Here is an 18,132-nt window from a genome sequence, read left to right on the forward strand (position 1 = left end):
TTCAATAAATACTGGCTGGCCCAGGAAGACTGATATTCCCCTGGATTGGGGACAGTCTAAAGGTTAACAGAAAGCTTTAGAAGTGCTGGTTCATTTGATGTCACTGGTGATTTCAATAAGCTGGTGTAACACAAGGGCCTCACAAGGCTGCTTCTAATAGTGATTTACAAAAAAATTCACTATTCAACAAGTTAGAAAGGAATAGCTTTGACTTATCCAAAGACTGACCGAGGTTAATCCTCATAAGAGCATAAGATCAAGGAAATCAAGGGGCAAAGGGGAGGGAGAAACTAAAAACAATCACTATCACTAGAGAAAAAGTACGAGGTAAACTAATGGGTCTAAAGGCTGACAAGTCCCCTGGACCTGATAGCTTGCATCCGAGGGTCTTAAAGGAAGTGGCTACAGAGATAATGGATGCATTGGTTGTAATCTTCCAAAATTCACTAGATTCTGGAAAGGTCCCAGCGGGTTGGAAAACAGCAAACGTAACACCCCTATTCAGGAAGGGAGTGAGACAGAAAGCAGGTAACTATAGACCAGTTAGCCTAACATCTGTCATTGGGAAAATGCTAGAATCCATCATTAAGGAAGTAGTAGCAGGACATTTGGAGACACATAATACAATCAAGGAGAGTCAACATGGTTTTACAAAGGGGAAATCATGTCTGACAAATTTATTAGAGTTCTTTGAGGAAGTAACGGGCAGGGTGGATAAAGGGGAACCAATAGATGCAGTATATTTGGATTTCCAAAAGGCATTCGATAAGGTGCCACATAAAAGATTACTGCACAAGATAAAAGCTCATGGTGTTGGGGGTAATATACTGGCATGGATAGAGGATTGGCTAACCAACAGAAAACAAAGAGTCGGGATAAAATGGTCATTTTCAAAATGGCAATCAGTAACTAGTGGGGTGCCGCAGGGCTCAGTGCTGGGGCCTCAACTATTTACAATATATATCAATGACTTGGTTGAAGGAACAGAGTGTCTTGTGGCCAAATTTGCTGATGATACAAAGAAAGGTGGAAAAGCAAGTTGCAATGAGGATATAAAGTGTCTGCAAAGGGATATTAACAGGTTAAGCGAATGGGCAAAAATTTGGCAGATGGAATATAATGTGGGAAAATGTGAAGTCATCCACTTTGGGAGGAAAAATAAAAAAGCAAAATATTATTTGAATGGAGAAATACTACAAAATGCTGTGGTACAGAGGGATCTGGGTGTCCTCGTACATGAAACACAAAAAGTCAACATACAGGTGCAGCAGTACGGCAAACGGAATATTGGCCTTTATTTCTAGGGGGATGTAGTATAAAAGCAGGGAAGTCATGCTACAACTGCACAGGGTGCTGGTGAGACTACACCTGGAGTACTGTGTACAGTTCTGGTGCCCTTATTTAAGAAAGGACATACTTGCATTGGAGGCAGTTCAGAGAAGGTTCACTAGGTTGATTCTGGGTATGGAAGGGTTGTCTTATGAGGAAAGATTGAACAGGTTGGGTCTACACTCATTGGAGTTTAGAAGAATGAGAGGAGATCTTATTGAAACATACAAGATTCTGAGGGGACTCGATAGGGTAGATGCTGAGAGGATGTTACCCCTCATGGGGGAATCTAAAACTAGGGGACATAGTCTCAGAATAAGGGGTCGCCCGTTTAAGATGAAAATGAGGAGGAATTTCTTCTCCCAGAGGGTTGTGAATCTTTGGAATTCTTTATCCCAAAAATCTGTGGAGGCTGAGTCATTGAATACATTCAAGGCTGAGTTAGACAAATTTTTGATCAGCAAGGGAGTCAAAGGATATAGGAAAAGGCGGGAAAGTAGAGTTGAGGTAAAAATCAGATCAGCCATGATCTCATTAAATGGCGGAGCAGGCTCGAGGGGCTGAATGGCCTACGCTCCTGCTCCTATCTCTTATGGTCTTATGGTCTAATCATGTGCTCAAGTCCTGAAATGTGACCTGAACCCACAACCTTCTGACTCAAGAGGAGGGAGTGCTACCAACTGATGCAAGCTAACATTAAGTAGGTCTGACATGTAGGTGCCAGCACCATCAACACTGTCTTAAAGACCCGTTTATCCTGATCTAGCCATTCTGATTTTACAGGTGACATGGTACAAAATATTAATCTAGCTCCTGGAATTCTGTTCATGTGAAGAATACACAACATTAAATGGTACATGCTTGAATCGTAGTTTGATTTGAAAGGGTTTGAAAGCAGAAGATGACTTTACCTGCTTTTCAGGTGCTGCACACTGCCCAGACAGCGGAATCGCCCGTTCACCATGATAGCCATCCTCGTGCACAGAGCCTCACATTCCTCCATACTATCTCGAAGAATAAAAAGGTCATCAGACACACACAAACTATCATCCATTTACTGATACAAAACACTGCAGGTATTGGTTAAGCTGTCATCAGTCAAACGAGACACAATTTATCTCTCTGTATCATTAAGAATCTTGTGCATATAAACATCGCTGATTGGTCCATGCTAACCACATGACAACACAATCCAATCAGATCCCCACATTAGATCTCTTTAAAAAAAATTCTACTTTAAGCTTTCTATTTTTTCCCCCTTTTAAAAATATTTTTGTCCTGCGTCCCAACTTGTTCAACCTCTCCCCTCTGCCTGACTGGAATCGCCTCGTCCCGCCAAGCTTGGCTGCACGCTGAGGCCCCACCCTGCCCAGCCTTCATAATAACAACAACATGCATTTATACAGCACCTTAAAACACTCCAAGGTACTTCACAGGAGTGTAATCAGACAAAAATTGACATTGAGCCAAAGAAGGAGATATTAGTGATTAAAAGCTTGGTCGAAGAGGTAGGTTATAAAGGAGGGTCTTAAAGGAGGAAAGAGGTGGAGAGACAGAGAAGTTTAGGGAGGGAATTCCAGAGCTTAGGGCCTAGATGGCTGAAGACACGGCCCTCAATGGTGGGGCGATGAATGTGCAAGAAGCCAAAGTCAGAGGAATGCAGAGTTCTCGAGGAATTGTAGAGCTGGAGTAGGTTACAGAGATAAGGAGGGACAAGGCCAGAAAGGGATTTCAACACAAGGATACAAATTTTAAATGGGAGATGTTGGAGAACCGGTAACCAATGTAACTCATCGAGGATGGTGAGTGGGACAGGGCCTGGGTTAGGATACGGGCAGCAGAGTTTCAATGAGCTGAAGAATATCTAGGGTGGAGGATGGGAGGCCGGCCAGGACAGCACTGGATCAGTTAAGTCCGGAAGTGACAAAGGCATGGATAAGTGTTTCGGCAGATGGGCTGAGACAGGGGTGGAGACAGGTGATGTTACGGAGGTGGAAATCGGCAGTCTGTGTGATGGAGAGGCTAAGGGGTCGGAAACTCAGCTCAGGGTTAAATAGGACGCTGAGTTTACGAACAGTCAGCTTCAACCTGAGACAGTGGCCGGGGAGAGGCAGTTTTGAAAGGGTTGGGGACAGTACCTGAGGAGAGAGAGAACTGTTTACAAGGAGAGCTCGCATGTGGGCCAAGAAGGTAAGTTGGGTGGTTGGCAGTTTAGTGGGAATGGGGTCAATGGAGCATGGGGTGGGTCTCATGGATAAGATGAGCTCGGAGAGGTAAGAGTGAAACTAGAGAAAGACGTGGGTTTAGGGCTACGGCAGTGGGGGAACCTGGACTAGGTTTGGCTTGGTGGGCAAGGTGAAGGGAGGTGATGTAGATTTTGAGGCTGGAAAGTACTGCTGTATGTTGCAAAGCAAGCAAAATCTGACCAGCACCAGAGGGCAACAACAGAGCTCTGGACATCTGACGTTCAACACTTGAGCTGAGCTGCCTCCACTCCCTGGGTGAGTAATGTTTAGTATGAGGGGAGGGGGTTTTACACTGTAGGGCTGAGATCAGACCCATGTTATATTGTTACTTTATGCATTGATCCGCACGCAAAGTCACTTCACATGGTGTGAGAGGGGCAGCGTAAACTGCACTTTAATCTCCTGAGGGAAAGTTCTGTTTATAATACTCTCTAATCTTCGAAGATTATCGAGAGAAATCCCAGAATATTCATTCATTCCACTATTTAATTCTGGCCTGCTGCTCACCACAGACAACAGCACCCCCCCCCCCACCCCCGACCAACCCACTGCCCAGCAGCACCAAGATTGGGGCTTACTGTTGGGCCGGACATTGCAGGAGGAGCTTTACTCTGCCCCTAAACGGGATCAGATCCTGACCTGGGACTGCTTAATAAGGCAGTTATAGAGAAAGCTTAACTCTGTATCTGACCTGCAAGTGTTTAAATAAGGCAGTTATAGAGGGAGCTTTACTGAGTATCTGACCTGGGAGTGTTTGATGGGGCAGAATAAAAGGAGCTTTACTGTGTATCTGACCTGGGAGTGTCAGACTCTGGGAACCTGATGCAGAAATTGTTTCATTCTCTGGCACTAACATTCCTCACCTTGATGAGCATAAAACTGACCAGAAGAAAATGTAAGGATAACCAAGATGATGGAGAATTTTCTATATACGGATACACCTAAATGTAGGCACGAGAGAGAGAGAGAGAGAGAGAGAGAGAGTGCGAGAGGGAGTTGTAAAGGGCTAATTTGCAGGTACCTGAATCATTTTCAGTCACTGCATTTACACTCAAACTATATTGCACAGCTAGCAAACTACCTTTCATTTCCAGGTGGGCTGCATGTGGGTCTGGTAACACGAACATTTCGCAAGGCACTTGTCTCCAATGGAAACAGCAGTTACTGCACACTGACCTGTGTGAGGTGAGGATCACCGATCTCCCTTCTTTGATCACACTTAGGATGCAATTCCAGAGGAACCGCCTGGCCTTGGGATCCATTCCCGTCGTAGGTTCATCCTGTCAATGAGGAAAACAACAACAAATAGGTGACAATATCTATTTCTCCCCCAACTTTTCTCCATCCTCTCCTGAAGGAACAAACTCTCACTGGGTACAGCTTTAAAGATGCCTGGCATCCTCCAATACCGTGTGAGACTAGGCAGTGAGTGTTGGTAGGTTACTCAGTGGTGGGGGAAATCACAGCTGAGCCTGGTCCTATCCTCACCCACATCTACACATGCACTTTCCAGTCCTCGACAACAATCAGCAGCAGGCACCCTGACTGATTTCCTTTCTCCTCCCTAATGCAATGTGGAGTGCCCCAGTTGACAACCCAGCTCAAATCAGTAAATTCAGAGCAGAGCAGGGATTGAACCTTGAATCTTCCTGGTCTCTGTGGCTCCCGACCACACTGGGCGGTGCATGTACCACCTGAGCCACATGAGCGATGTTCATCAGCAACATTTGAAATAGGGTTTTGTTAAACTTTTTGAACCCTCAGCAGCTTCCTCATTCCGTTCATAAGTTATTGTCCGGGAATTTCCTCGGAGCTGCTCTCGCTCCGCTGCGGTAACTTCCGCAGAGGTGCATTGGAAACCCTACTGATGTACGTAAACAGGGTTTACGTTGAACTTCCACTGATGTTACGGCGGCGGAGTGAGAGAAGCTCCGAGGAAATTCCCAGCCATTGCCTTTGTTACTCATGGGTCACAGGACAACTCACTAACCAGGAAGATGACTGGCGGGCATCCGATCAGTGCGATGGCAGTGGACAGTTTCCGCTTGTTGCCACCGCTATAAGTCCCAGAAGGTCTATCCGCGTAGCGTGAGAGTCCCAGTTTCTTCACGCCCCAATCAGTGACCTATAAAACAATTCTAGGTCTTAAAGTAGACTGCAAACAAACATCTAACCCCACCAAAAAGCAGCATTTCAAACTGTGATGAAGACACTTTTCAAAAGCCCAGCTCAAGGACCGAGGTCCACAGTGCAGGGCACCAGGTGAATGGACCTGTCCCACAGCGCAGGGCACCAGGTGAATGGACCTGTCCCACAGCGCAGGGCACCAGGTGAATGGACCTGTCCCACAGCGCAGGGCACCAGGTGAATGGACCTGTCCCACAGCGCAGGGCACCAGGTGAATGGACCTGTCCCACAGCGCAGGGCACCAGGTGAATGGACCTGTCCCACAGCGCAGGGCACCAGGTGAATGGACCTGTCCCACAGCGCAGGGCACCAGGTGAATGGACCTGTCCCACAGCGCAGGGCACCAGGTGAATGGACCTGTCCCACAGCGCAGGGCACCAGGTGAATGGACCTGTCCCACAGCGCAGGGCACCAGGTGAATGGACCTGTCCCACAGCGCACGACTCCAGATGGTGGGACCTGTCCCACAGTGCAGGGCATCAGGTGAAGGGTTCAGTCCCACAATGCAGGGCTCCAGATAGTGGGACCTGTCCCACAGTGCAGGGCATCAGGAAAAGGGACCTGTCCCACAGTGCAGAACACAACCAGAGTTGAAAAGAGCAAGAAAGAAGATAAAATAAACTTAAAAACACAGTAATTAAATGATGTTTCAAAAGCTTTCAGATTGTAGGAGGAAGGGAAGACAGAGGGAGGTAAGAAATGTGGTAGTTTTCAGATCCTGGAAAGAATGAGCTAAGAGTAGGAGACAGTGCAATTAATCTGGATTTCAACACAGGGAGGAGGAAAAGTGTGTAGGGAGGAGGTACCTGGATCTCTGAAGGAAGAAAGGAAAGTTCAGACCATAGCAGCATTGATAAAATAAGAAAGAAAAAAAAAAGTACAGTAAACCCAGAGTAAAAGCAAACCTCTACTCCCAGACTCAGTTATACTACACTTAGGACTTTGAAACAGTGATGTCATTTAAGGGCCGATGGGATTTAGTTTTGTGGTTGGCCTCAGTCCCACAGTGCACGACTCCAGATGGTGGGACCTGTCCCACAGTGTACTTTGTCCTGCAGTACAAGACGGTCACATGACTTTGGTTCATACTTTGTAAAGATTTAACAAACCTTAGCAACCTCATGCTCGGGAATGCCACGCAACCGCGAGTAGAATTCTAGTTGTTCCCTTCCTGTCAACAGTTTGTTGATGGCATCAAACTGCGGGCAGTATCCCGTGTTCTGGTGCACGTCCTGGATGTTGGACAGAATGCTAAAGGAGGAAAGAAACTTAGGCACTAAAATAAATATTGTAACATAATTCCCGATTCTATCCGCTTTCTCCCATCTTCACACCATCACCCTGCCACCTGGAGGTGGGATAATCTGGCCTGCAGACATCTTCATGGTTGTTCTCTGTTCTGAGTGACACAAGGTTACTTTGTAGGTGGGAGTACTGTGTGCAGCTCCGGTCACCTGACCATATTACTGCCCTGGAGAGGGGACAGAGGCGGCAATGAAGCTGATTCTGGGTATTGGGAATTTAAGTTAGGATGAAAGGTTCAGGAAGTTGGTCTTGTTTCCTTTGCTAAAGAGGAGACCCTAAGCTGGTCTAACTAAAGTTTAAGACTATGGGCGGAATTGACAAAACCGATCCAGGCAAACTGTTCACTACGAAGAAGGGTTTAAATCGTAGGGGACACATGTTAGAAGCGAGAAATTAGTAGCAGGAGGAACTTTAGTCACCCAAAGGGTAATGCAGAGTTGTGGAATACATTATTGGGGATGGTAACTGTGTGGGAAGATTTCTTCTTTGTGATATATTTATGACTTTCATTGTAGAGTAAATTTCCCCCCAAAATGTGTTTCTGGAGAGAGGAGGATTGTTGATTATGGTGATACAGTGGTAGATGGGGTTGAGAGATATGTTGAGGGTGGGTCAGAGATTGAGGGATATGATGAGGTAGTGGGTAGATGGGATTTAGGGATATAAGATTGGTAGAGATAACTAAGGGATATGGTGAGAAGCGGGTAGGGGGACTGAGGGTTATGATAAAAAGGCAGGTAGGGGGATTGAGGAATATGGAGAGAAGGCAGATAGGGGGATTGAGGAATATGGAGAGAAGGCAGGTAGGGGGATTGAGGAATATGGAAAGATGACGGGTAATGGAGTACTGAGGGATATGGTGAGAAGGCAGGTAGGGGACGATTGAGGGATATGGAAAGATGACGGGTAGGGAAGGATTGAGGGTTATGGTGAGTATGTAGGGTTAAGCTATCAATGGTTTATTGGGTCTGATGGCCTGTTTCTGTTCCTAATGTGTAAATAATTAACTACACACATTATTTAGCACAGACGTGTCCAAGCTTTTTGTCTTTGTGGGCCACTTAGGAACCTGCCCATTAATCCACGATCCCATTAATCTGCATTTATCTCAAGCTGCTTACATTAATAGATCATGGTGTTGTGATTTAAGATTTATCCACCAATGAGGCAACAGCGCTACAAACAGTCCTTTCCAAACCTCCAGACCCATGAAATTCAAACAGGACAAACCATCGAGTATTGCATATAATTCCCAGGGTTTGGGGTTGGATGTCACCCACAGGTTACGGTTTGGAACCCCTGGCGTTGCAGTTTACTTCTCAGGAATCATTAAGTACCATTTACAAAGGAATTTGTACCTATATCCATCAAGGAAGGCCTCACCACTGCTGACCTCAGTGTCTCCTGTCAGCATCTTGAAGGTGGACGTTTTCCCAGCTCCGTTGATCCCCAAAAGTCCAAAACACTGCAATGGAACATTTACAGAAACTTCAGAAGAGATTCGTCTCGCCACCCTCTACAGTACAGTGTGACGTCAACAAGAGCAGGACAGGGAACAGCAGTTTACTTAATCTACGGTGGTCTTTCTATCAAGTTACTGAGCTCAGAGCTTCCACTGAAACAGGAAAAATAATAAAAATAATACAGGGAAGTGAAAATGGATTTTTTTCTCCTGTTTTTTTTCATAAGAATATAAGAAATAGGAGCAGGATTAGGCCATATGGCCCCTCGAGCTTGCTCCACCATTCAATCAGATCATGCTGATCTTCAACCTCAATTCCACTTTCCCGTCCGATTCCCATAATCCCTTGATTCCCCTAGAGTCCAAAAATCTATGGATCTCAGCCTTGAATATACTCAACAACTGAGCATCCACAGTCCTCCGTGGTAGAGAATTCCAAAGATTCACGACCATCTAAGCGAAGAAATTTCTTCTCATCTCAGTCCTAAATGTTCCACCCCTTATCCTAAGACTATGTCCCCTAATTCTAGACTCTCCAGCCAGGGGAAACATCCTCTCAGCATCTGTCAAGCCATCTTAGAATCTTATATGTTTCAATGAGATCACCTCTCATTCTTCTAAACTCCAGAGAGTATAGGCCCATTCTACTCAACCTCTCCTCATAGGACAACACTCTCATCCCAGGAATCAATCTAGTGAACCTCCGTTGCACCGCCTCCAAATGAAGTATATCCTTCCTTAGATAAGGAAACCAAAACTGTATACAGTACTCCAGGTGTGGTCTCACCAGACTCCTATATAATTGCAGCAAGACTTCCTTACTCTTGTACTCCAATCCCTTTGCAATAAAGGCCAACATGCCATTTGCCTTCCTAATTGCTTGCTGTACCCGCATGTTAACTTTTTGGTGATTCATTCGCAAGGACACCCAAATCCCTCTGAATACCAACATTTTATAGTTTTTCACCATTTAAAAAAATTCTGTTTTTCTATTTTTCCTACCAAAGTGAATAATCTCACATTTCCCCACATTATACTCCATCTGCTACCTTCTTGCCCACTCACCTAACCTGTCTATATCCCTTTGCAAACTCTTTGCATCCTCCTCACAGCTTACTTTCCCACCTAGCTTTGTATCATTAGCAAACTTGGATACATTACACTTGGTCCCCTCATCTAAGTCATTAATATAGATTGTAGATAGCTGAGGCCCAAGCACCGATCCTTGCAGCACCCCACTAGTTACAACCTGCCAACCCAAAAATGACCCATTTATTCCTACACTCTGTTTTCTGTCCATTAACCAATCCTCAATCCATGCTAATATATTACCCCAATCCCACGAGCCCTAATCTTTTGCTCCCTTTCTCTGCTGAATGAGTTGACTCTTCGCTGGGTAGGGGTCCCACAGGCATTGGGCCACCTCTGATACCTCATCCATTCTTGATGTGTGTGTCTAGACAATACCAGTAGGCTATTCCCCAATGGAAGGACAGTAGAGCTGATCCCGATCCTGTCCTCACTCAATATCTACACAAGTGCACTTTCCAGCAGGGGTCATTGGATAGGAAAATGTGACATTCAATGCTGACAAATCTACGTGTTAGATGTAACGATCTTATCCACTTGCAAATGCACACATCCCCCATACGCATGTGCACATGCAGGCTCTCACCTCCCCCGGGGGAATTCCCACACACAATCGGTCCACGGCTGGTTTCTTTTTCCTTCTGTAAACCTGGAGAGACCAAATGAAGTGATTTATCACTAGATGATGGCAGTGGTTTTAAGATTTTCTTTTTTGGTATTTGACACACAAAAATCTAGCTTCTGTTTGCCAGAAGTAGAATGTACATTCTCCCCCCCACCCTTATCCAAATCTGGAGAGCCTAGGCACAAGTTGGCAAAGCTGTCAAGCAGCACAGGGCACTGGTAAGCTTCCCTTTGCTTATCTAGCCAAAACCAGCCCTCGTCTTTAGGGCGTTGCTTGCAGGGTTATCGTCAGCCGAATGAGAAGAATCCCAAACCCCAGTGGTCTACCCTTCCAGACTCCATTAGTGAGCTAGTCTGGCTGGCCAATTGGTAACAGTACCACGCAGATCTGCCTGGTTCTACCACAGACTTGGTTCCAAACTTCTATTACCAGGTCACCATGAAGCCAATTCAACCGCAGAAATTCCACTTACTTCTTTCAACTCCCCAAGGGACATAACCACTAATTAGTCATTAGACCACCAATATATAAAGGTATAACCCTGCAGTTGTTGAATATCAGATACAAGGAGCATCTCATGAGCAGCATAACTACTCATTAGATGTGTAGGTGCATTGCCACCATTCTCCTGACTGCCACATGGAAACTTACCATATCCTATGGGATGGTGGTTGCACAGTTGCTGGTGCAGAGCTGCGGCAACTTGCTCCTCTGCAGCCCAATGATGGTAGGCACCAGGCCATGGCTATATGAGAATATGTTCTTATACCCAGTCTCCAGAACTTTCAACAACTGTTCTCCCAAGTCTCTGAGCTTCTTCACTAGCGACAGAGGGCAGTTAGTGTCATGCCAGCCATCCTGAGGTTGCCAACATCCAAGTCCAATGTCATGTACCAGATTTACTCATCACCAACTTTTTAATCCAGTCCCTCATGTGAGGGGCTTCAGTAAAGGGCCGTACCCATTGTGAGGTTGACACCCTCCCCTTCAGAGCACCCAGTAATGGGTTGTTGTAAGCTGGAGTCCTCTCTCCCTGCAACAGTTTCCCACTTTTTTGGGACGTAAATCCACCTCACAGCTTGGTCTTGGATCTCACACAAGGGTTTGAAGAAGCCCTTCCACTGCATGCCTGGGAGTACTGAACCATAAGGGAGAATTGTTTGGACACATCTTGTATGCCACAAGCTAAATCTGTGTTGGAGTTGGCATCTGCCAGATACTCTTACAAACCAACAGGTGGGACAGATGCCCTGTTTCCTCCAAATCATCAACTTAATCATTCCCTCTTGAGCCATACAAAGCCACAATACTGCACATGGGGACACCAACCACCATATCCCACTGGTTAGCCTATTGCTCTAGATAGTGAGTAGAAGGTACTGGATCATCAGGTAAATCTGCCATTAATATATTTTGTGTGAGGAGTGCCACGGTGCTTTCAGATATGCTGAGAGCAGACACTCTGAAACCATCCTAACTGAGATCAGCTAACTCAACACAGACCAAGGATCAAACTTGGGCAATGTACTTGCCAACCAAGTCATTAGGGAAAGTCCTGTGTTGCGTTTCTGAATAGTGAGCCTCCCGCTTTGTGTCACTAAGATGAAATATGTTATAGTAAGAATTACAGAGCCTTAACAGTGAATGAAAAGCAAAATCTGAAATAATATCTCTTACCTTGGTGAGATCCTTGATGACTAGAATGTCACCCTCACTCCCACCGTACGTGACCCGCTGCCTCTCTCTGGCTACATCATCATCTTCCATTTCCAATGGTGGAAGCTTTAAAGACATAGGCCTGTGGGGACACAATAGTGGGTCAGTTGCTTGCTGTAGACTTTTGTACCCCGTACATAGATCCTTCGAAGTATTATACTATAGATGATTTTATGTTTACCCCAGGGGTTGGGAAAGTTGCCTCTGTGCATCACCCCTTCCTCCCCACACCCCCCCCTTTCATATACGCGCTGGTGCCTGCACTCTCCTTTGGGCCCCTTGAAGGCTGATTTGGAAAACGGAGACCTGGTCTCATGTTTTTGCAGAGGCAGTGGAAGGTATAGTCCTCCTCTGGATCAAGAAAAAATCTTTGCTGTAAAAAGAAAACTGGTGCATGGTTCCTGATCCAGTCCAATGCATTTTACACACACACACACAGTTCCCCATCGCAGCCCAGTGCATTATACACACACCATTCTCTGACCCATTCCATTGTGTTACATATACTCACAAAATTCTCTGACCCATCCTATTGCATTTTACATACTCATATCAAACCCTGAACCATCCCATTGAATTATGCTCACACACAACATTCGCTGACCCATCCGAGTGCGTTATACGTACATCATTCCGTGACCCAGCCCTGTGCATTACACACACTCATATAATTCCTTACTCCACACTGTTGTGTTACATGCACTCACATCGTGATGTAAGCAGGCTGATGAGATAACCCAGCTCAGTGTGTTTACAATGCCGCCAAGAGAGCTGTGAGCATCGGAGTGAGACACCCAGGAAAACTGGGTCCCTGATACAGGGAACTGAATGTGGGCCTGTAGGTTTATATTTGGTAGTGTGCCTTTGACAGTGTGAGGCAACCTGTTGATGCACTATGAAGGCTCGCACAGGAAGAACGGCCACTTGCGCAAGGCAGCAGAGGGCGACTGATGCTGGTGGATGTGTACCTAGCAAAAAGTCTACACCTTCAGGAGAGGAGCGGAGAACACTGGAGAAAGAAAAAACTCTTCTAAGAACCCTGAAATAAATAGCGAGTGTCAGTTTGAAACCTGCATTGTAACCAGTGGTTAAGTAGTGTCAGGAGTCAGCAGCACTGTAATGTGTAAAATTAAATTCCTGGCAAATTGGATAGAAATATTTCATCTGGACATACCACACAAAGGATAAACTTGCAATCAGTAATTGAAGCAAATAATCCTTCTGAATTAGAGACAATTTTGTGTTGTATTTCTATGCCCACAAGGAACTGGACTGAGACTGTCCAAACTCATGTCACACAGGAACCTTACAATTAGCAGACAAAAGAGACTTTCATCCCATCAGTCAAGGCTGGATTTAAATCCAGACCCGAGAGCTGAAAGGTCAGAGTTTAACCCGTTGTTACAGTTTGCTAATACACAGAGTTCCACAATACACATTTTAGCAGAGGGTTGGGTCTACAAGTTGTATCATAAAAGGGACCTCACAGTCACTAGTGATCACAAAACCCTTTCCCAAAAAGGAGTCGCAGTAAAACCAGAAGCCACCAGCAGAGCACCTCACCTCATTTTGATGAAGAACTTGTACTGCAGTAGAATTGTGAACAGAAAGAAGACGGCTCCCTGGACAGCCATGGCAAACATGTTCTTCCCCACCAGGTCCCAGGAGAGTGGCGATACGAACTGCTTCTCTCCTGCACCAGACACAAATCACAAAATGCTTGAGTGGAAATTTTTTGGCCATCTTCAAACCAACAGAAAGATTGTCATCTTCACTAAACCTGGACGATTGGTAATATTCCTTCTCCTGATGACTTTGGCATAAAGTCACTGACCTAGGTTTTCTAATTGTCATGTCCACGATAAGCCATTAAAAGAGATGCGTCACTTTTCAGTATTAGGAATGGAAAGCTCAAGCCACCATCTCGGAGCTACACAAACCGGGAAAGCTACACCGTTGATTGCCGCTCTGAATTGCGTCAGCTGATTTCAGCTGGGGGAACAGCAGGGGTGTTATAATTGGCCTCAGTGCCCACCGGTTAGAGAAGATTCCTGCTCCTGATCACTTTTCAGTGACCAACACCCTCCCCTACCCACACCTCCCCAGGGGAAGTGCACATCTGGATGTTGGGCGAAGCCAGGGTCGGTCTTGGCTGTGATGCCCTTCGCTAATAGACAACCTGCAGACGCTCACAAGTAAGGTTTGCACATGAAGAATTGCCACTTGGGTGAAGAAGCAGAGGGTGACTGCTGCCCGTGGATCCTGTAAGGCAGCATAAGTCAGCACCCTCAGGAGAGGAGGACAGTGACAAAGCACTACTGAAGAAAACAGCAAGTTGCAGTCTGGGGGAGAGGGGCGGAAACAGGATAATGCCCGTTCTTCCCCGGAATGAATAGCCCATTAATGAAATCATGGGATCTGTAGCTTTGTAATGTGCAATTTTTGAGAAACTAATTTTGTTGTTACAGAGTCAAACAGGCTAATGAAGTTCATTAAAAGATAAACTTCACTTTCAAGATTCCTATGTGCAGGCTGTTTAAATTGACACACCTGATTATCCATCTTTAATTAATGGATTGTTTTTAATTAATTAATTAAAATTAATGGATGTTAAACCAGCGGGCTCCCTTAGGGGCCTGTGTGCCACTTGCGTGATTTTCCGATGCTCGCTGCCCCCAGACAATCCAGTTGGCCTAGGCGCAGAATCAGGAGAAACCCCTCTATTGTGTGTTACATGGTATTACATTCCACATTATATCAGACATAGAACGATCAATGCCACAGGAGGACTGGTGGCATGAAATTGTATCATGCAGCTAGAAGCAAAATAACAGTTTCATACAATAACTATGCTTCAATCAGGAAAGATTTAGCAGGAGGGGGTCATTTCTCTGGAAAAGGGAAGACTAAGAGGAGGCCTGATAGAGGTATTTAAAATTATGAAACTGTTTGATCGGGTGAAAGTGGAGAAACTGTTTTCACTTGTGGGTGAGTCCAGAACAAGGGGTCAAAAATATAAGATAACCACTAACAGATCAAATAAAGAGTTTAGGAAGAATTTCTTTACACAGAGTGGTGAAAATGTGGAACTCGCTGCCACATGGAGTGGTTGAAGCAGATGGCATTGATGCATTTAAGGGGAGGCTTGGTGCATACATGAGGGAGAAAGAAAGAGACAGATTTGGGGGGCAGGGTGGGAAGAAGTAATTCGATTGGCAGGAGGCACATGTGGAATATAAACACCAGCACAGATCAGTTAGGCCGAATGCCTATTTCTGTGCTGTAGATTTGATGTAATTTACACTGGGGAGATGAGAGGAGTTCCATGCAACTGCTGTTCGTCAGCCCCTGAGAATCTTGAACTGGATTTGAAAATGTCCAGATCTGAAGGTTATCAGCTATAACCGCAACAGATACAATCGCCTTCCGCCCCAGTGCAAAGCAGCACTGGCTGGAATTAAGAAAATCACTGGAAACAGTTACTGACCAAACCTCTCCAAAGCGTCTGCCATGGCCTGATTCTTCACCATGTCGATCAGTCCACGGCCCAGGCAGAAATGCGGGAAAATGAGGAAAACTTTCTTCAAGATTCGATTGACATCATTCAATTTCTACAGAGAAGAAAAATGAAGAGACGGTCAGAAATAAAACCTTTTATTTCCATTTCCTCCCTTTCTTTTCCGAAAGCATTGATTCTTACTCCATGGGCACTGACTGCCCTCAGGTACCTCACTCAAGTACCCCTTCTCCTAGACAGTGAGGGTCAGTAGGCCATTCAACTTTGGGGGGGTATCAATTGCCAAGTATGATCCTGTCCTCACCCGACATCTAATACACACTCTCCAGTGGGGATAAACAGAAAGTGATCAGGAGCAGGAACCCTGGATGATTTTTCCCTCCCCAGCCAGGTAGGCTGAGGCCAACTGCAGGGTCCTCATCACTGCCTCGGCTAAGATCAGTCTTGCCTGGGAGTTTCTGCTCTTTATGCCTCAGTACATTTGCATTTCTCCCGCACAAACAACGGCAGGTTATGGATAATTACAACTCGCGCAACCATTGTCTCATGACTGCTGGGGAGGAATGTTGGCCAGGACACCAGGAGAACTCCCTGCTCTTCTTCCAACCGTGCCACAGGGTTAATATCCAACTGAACCACCTGAACAGGCACACAGGGCCTCAATTTAATGTCTCATCTGAAGGATGGCACATCCAACACTGCAGGACTCCCTCAGTAGTGCACTGAAGTGTCAACCTGAGCTTATGTGCTCAAGTCCTGCACTGGGGCTTAAACCTGTAACTTTCTTACTCAGAGGTAAGAATACTACCAAATGAGACAAGCTGGATTCATTCATTCATTCCATCATTACTGCTTCATTAACAGTTCACTTTTCTAAAGGAATAAACACCGAAAATGCCTGGTGGATCAATCAGCATCCAATAGAGAACAGACCGCACGGTGGCTTTTTAAATCCAGTGTTTTCTGTTTCTATTTCAGATATCAGTCATGTGTCATTTCTTTTTCAACCACACATTCATGAAAAGCTAAATCAAACTTTGTTGCACAGGATCGAGTCCTCCACTGGAATCCTGCGACCCCCACCCCTCCTCTCCCCGCAGGAGCTAAATTATCAGCATCATGTCCATCTCTGTCACTGTGAGTTCAGTATATTTTTTCAGTGACAGGGGAATATCAGAGCATCTACACCCAGTGATACAGGGGAATAACAGAGCATCTACACCCAGTGATACAGGGGAATAACAGAGCATCTACACCCAGTGATACAGGGGTGTATGAGGACATCAATACCAAATGATATGGTGGAATATCAGGACATCGATACCCAGTGATACAGGGGATTATCAGGACATCGATACCCAGTGATACAGGGGATTATCAGGACATCGATACCCAGTGATACAGGGGATTATCAGGACATCGATACCCAGTGATACAGGAGAATAAAAAGGCATCGATACCCAGTGATACAGGGGAAAATCAGATGATCTACAGCCAGTGATGTCACCAATCCTTAACAGTGGGTGTGAAATTTTTGTACAGTGTCCGCTTAATCTGTGAAAACACCCAGCAGCAGAACTATGAGTTATATTATTCTAAACTTAGTTTGTGCCTGGAGGGAGAATTTTGAGCTGTACAAGCTAGGGTGATGTAATGGTGGCTACGAGTCTTTCATTGGTGATGGTGCAATTTGAAGGGGTAAATTAAGTATCAAACAAAAAGTGGATCACAAAAAAGTGGGTTCAAGAATGATTTTTTTTTAAACAGTATATTGGTACCAATACACTGAATAAGGACAGTAACAGCACTGGCATACATCACCTTGTTATCTATTAATTACGCTCGACTTCCCTCACAGTCTTATAGGACACGAGTGTAACAAGCAGAAAAACGGAGTCTTACTTTGTCTGTGAAGAGCTCCAGGACAAAGGTGGCCACACTGCCATTGATACCGATGAACAGGTTAACACAGGTCAGCACCACATAGGCGGTGCTGGGGATGCTGAACAAAAAGGAGGCTGGATACATGAGGGGAGTGATGGACCACCTGAAGGAACAGAATCGACAAGCATGAAACCAACTGGAAAGGGCACCAGCAGAACTTCTACCTATAGTGCAGCTCCCCTGATGGCTCAGTGCTCAAAGGCACTGCCCACTTACCCATAGAGGAACAGCAGCAGGACGAGTGCTGGCAGATTGGAGGCGGATACGTAGGATTTTTGTTGGAAACAGATGAAGATGGTGACTACCAGTGTCGCTGGCACTGCGTAATTACACTGAAAAGAGAAGGTATGGAATGAGATAAGTCACTGGCTATTGGCCTGCTTCTTCCAAAGAATGATCTATCCCATTATGGACTCAACCTGACTCATTTAATCTCCTTTCACAACCCATGTACACTCCACCCTATCATAGAACCATCAAGGTTTACAGCAAAGGAGGAGCCATTCGGCTACTGTGTCTCTGTGGCTCTTTGCAAAGACCATCCAAGACTAATCTTACCGCTCCACTCTCTTTCTGTAGCTCAGTATCTTCCTCTACTTCAAATATTTATACAACTTTCCCTTCAAAGATGCAATGGTCTCTGCCTCAACCACTCCGTATCAAAGAATTTCATGCATTAATAACCCTCCACATAAACACATTTTTCCTAATC

At 45.4% G+C, this 18,132-nt stretch overlaps 1 protein-coding gene across 1 annotated transcript in view; it reads right to left on the reverse strand.

Moving 5' to 3' along the window:
• Positions 1-2,236: 2,236 nt before the first annotated feature.
• LOC137309311 (phospholipid-transporting ATPase ABCA1-like) overlaps positions 2,237-18,132 on the reverse strand; it is a gene marked incomplete at its 5' end in the record, with an annotated part of 28,929 nt that continues 13,033 nt past the window's right edge. Inside the window, 11 exons of the mRNA XM_067977562.1 lie at positions 2,237-2,333; positions 4,752-4,855; positions 5,566-5,700; positions 6,872-7,013; positions 8,426-8,532; positions 10,205-10,267; positions 11,921-12,041; positions 13,523-13,652; positions 15,447-15,570; positions 17,379-17,523; positions 17,637-17,752. Of these exons, the coding sequence (XP_067833663.1) occupies positions 2,237-2,333; positions 4,752-4,855; positions 5,566-5,700; positions 6,872-7,013; positions 8,426-8,532; positions 10,205-10,267; positions 11,921-12,041; positions 13,523-13,652; positions 15,447-15,570; positions 17,379-17,523; positions 17,637-17,752 (1,284 nt within the window). The remainder of the gene's footprint in view (positions 2,334-4,751; positions 4,856-5,565; positions 5,701-6,871; positions 7,014-8,425; positions 8,533-10,204; positions 10,268-11,920; positions 12,042-13,522; positions 13,653-15,446; positions 15,571-17,378; positions 17,524-17,636; positions 17,753-18,132) is intronic.

The sequence above is a fragment of the Heptranchias perlo genome, unplaced genomic scaffold (genome assembly GCF_035084215.1).
Source record: "Heptranchias perlo isolate sHepPer1 unplaced genomic scaffold, sHepPer1.hap1 HAP1_SCAFFOLD_1606, whole genome shotgun sequence".
Lineage (NCBI taxonomy): Eukaryota > Metazoa > Chordata > Chondrichthyes > Hexanchiformes > Hexanchidae > Heptranchias > Heptranchias perlo.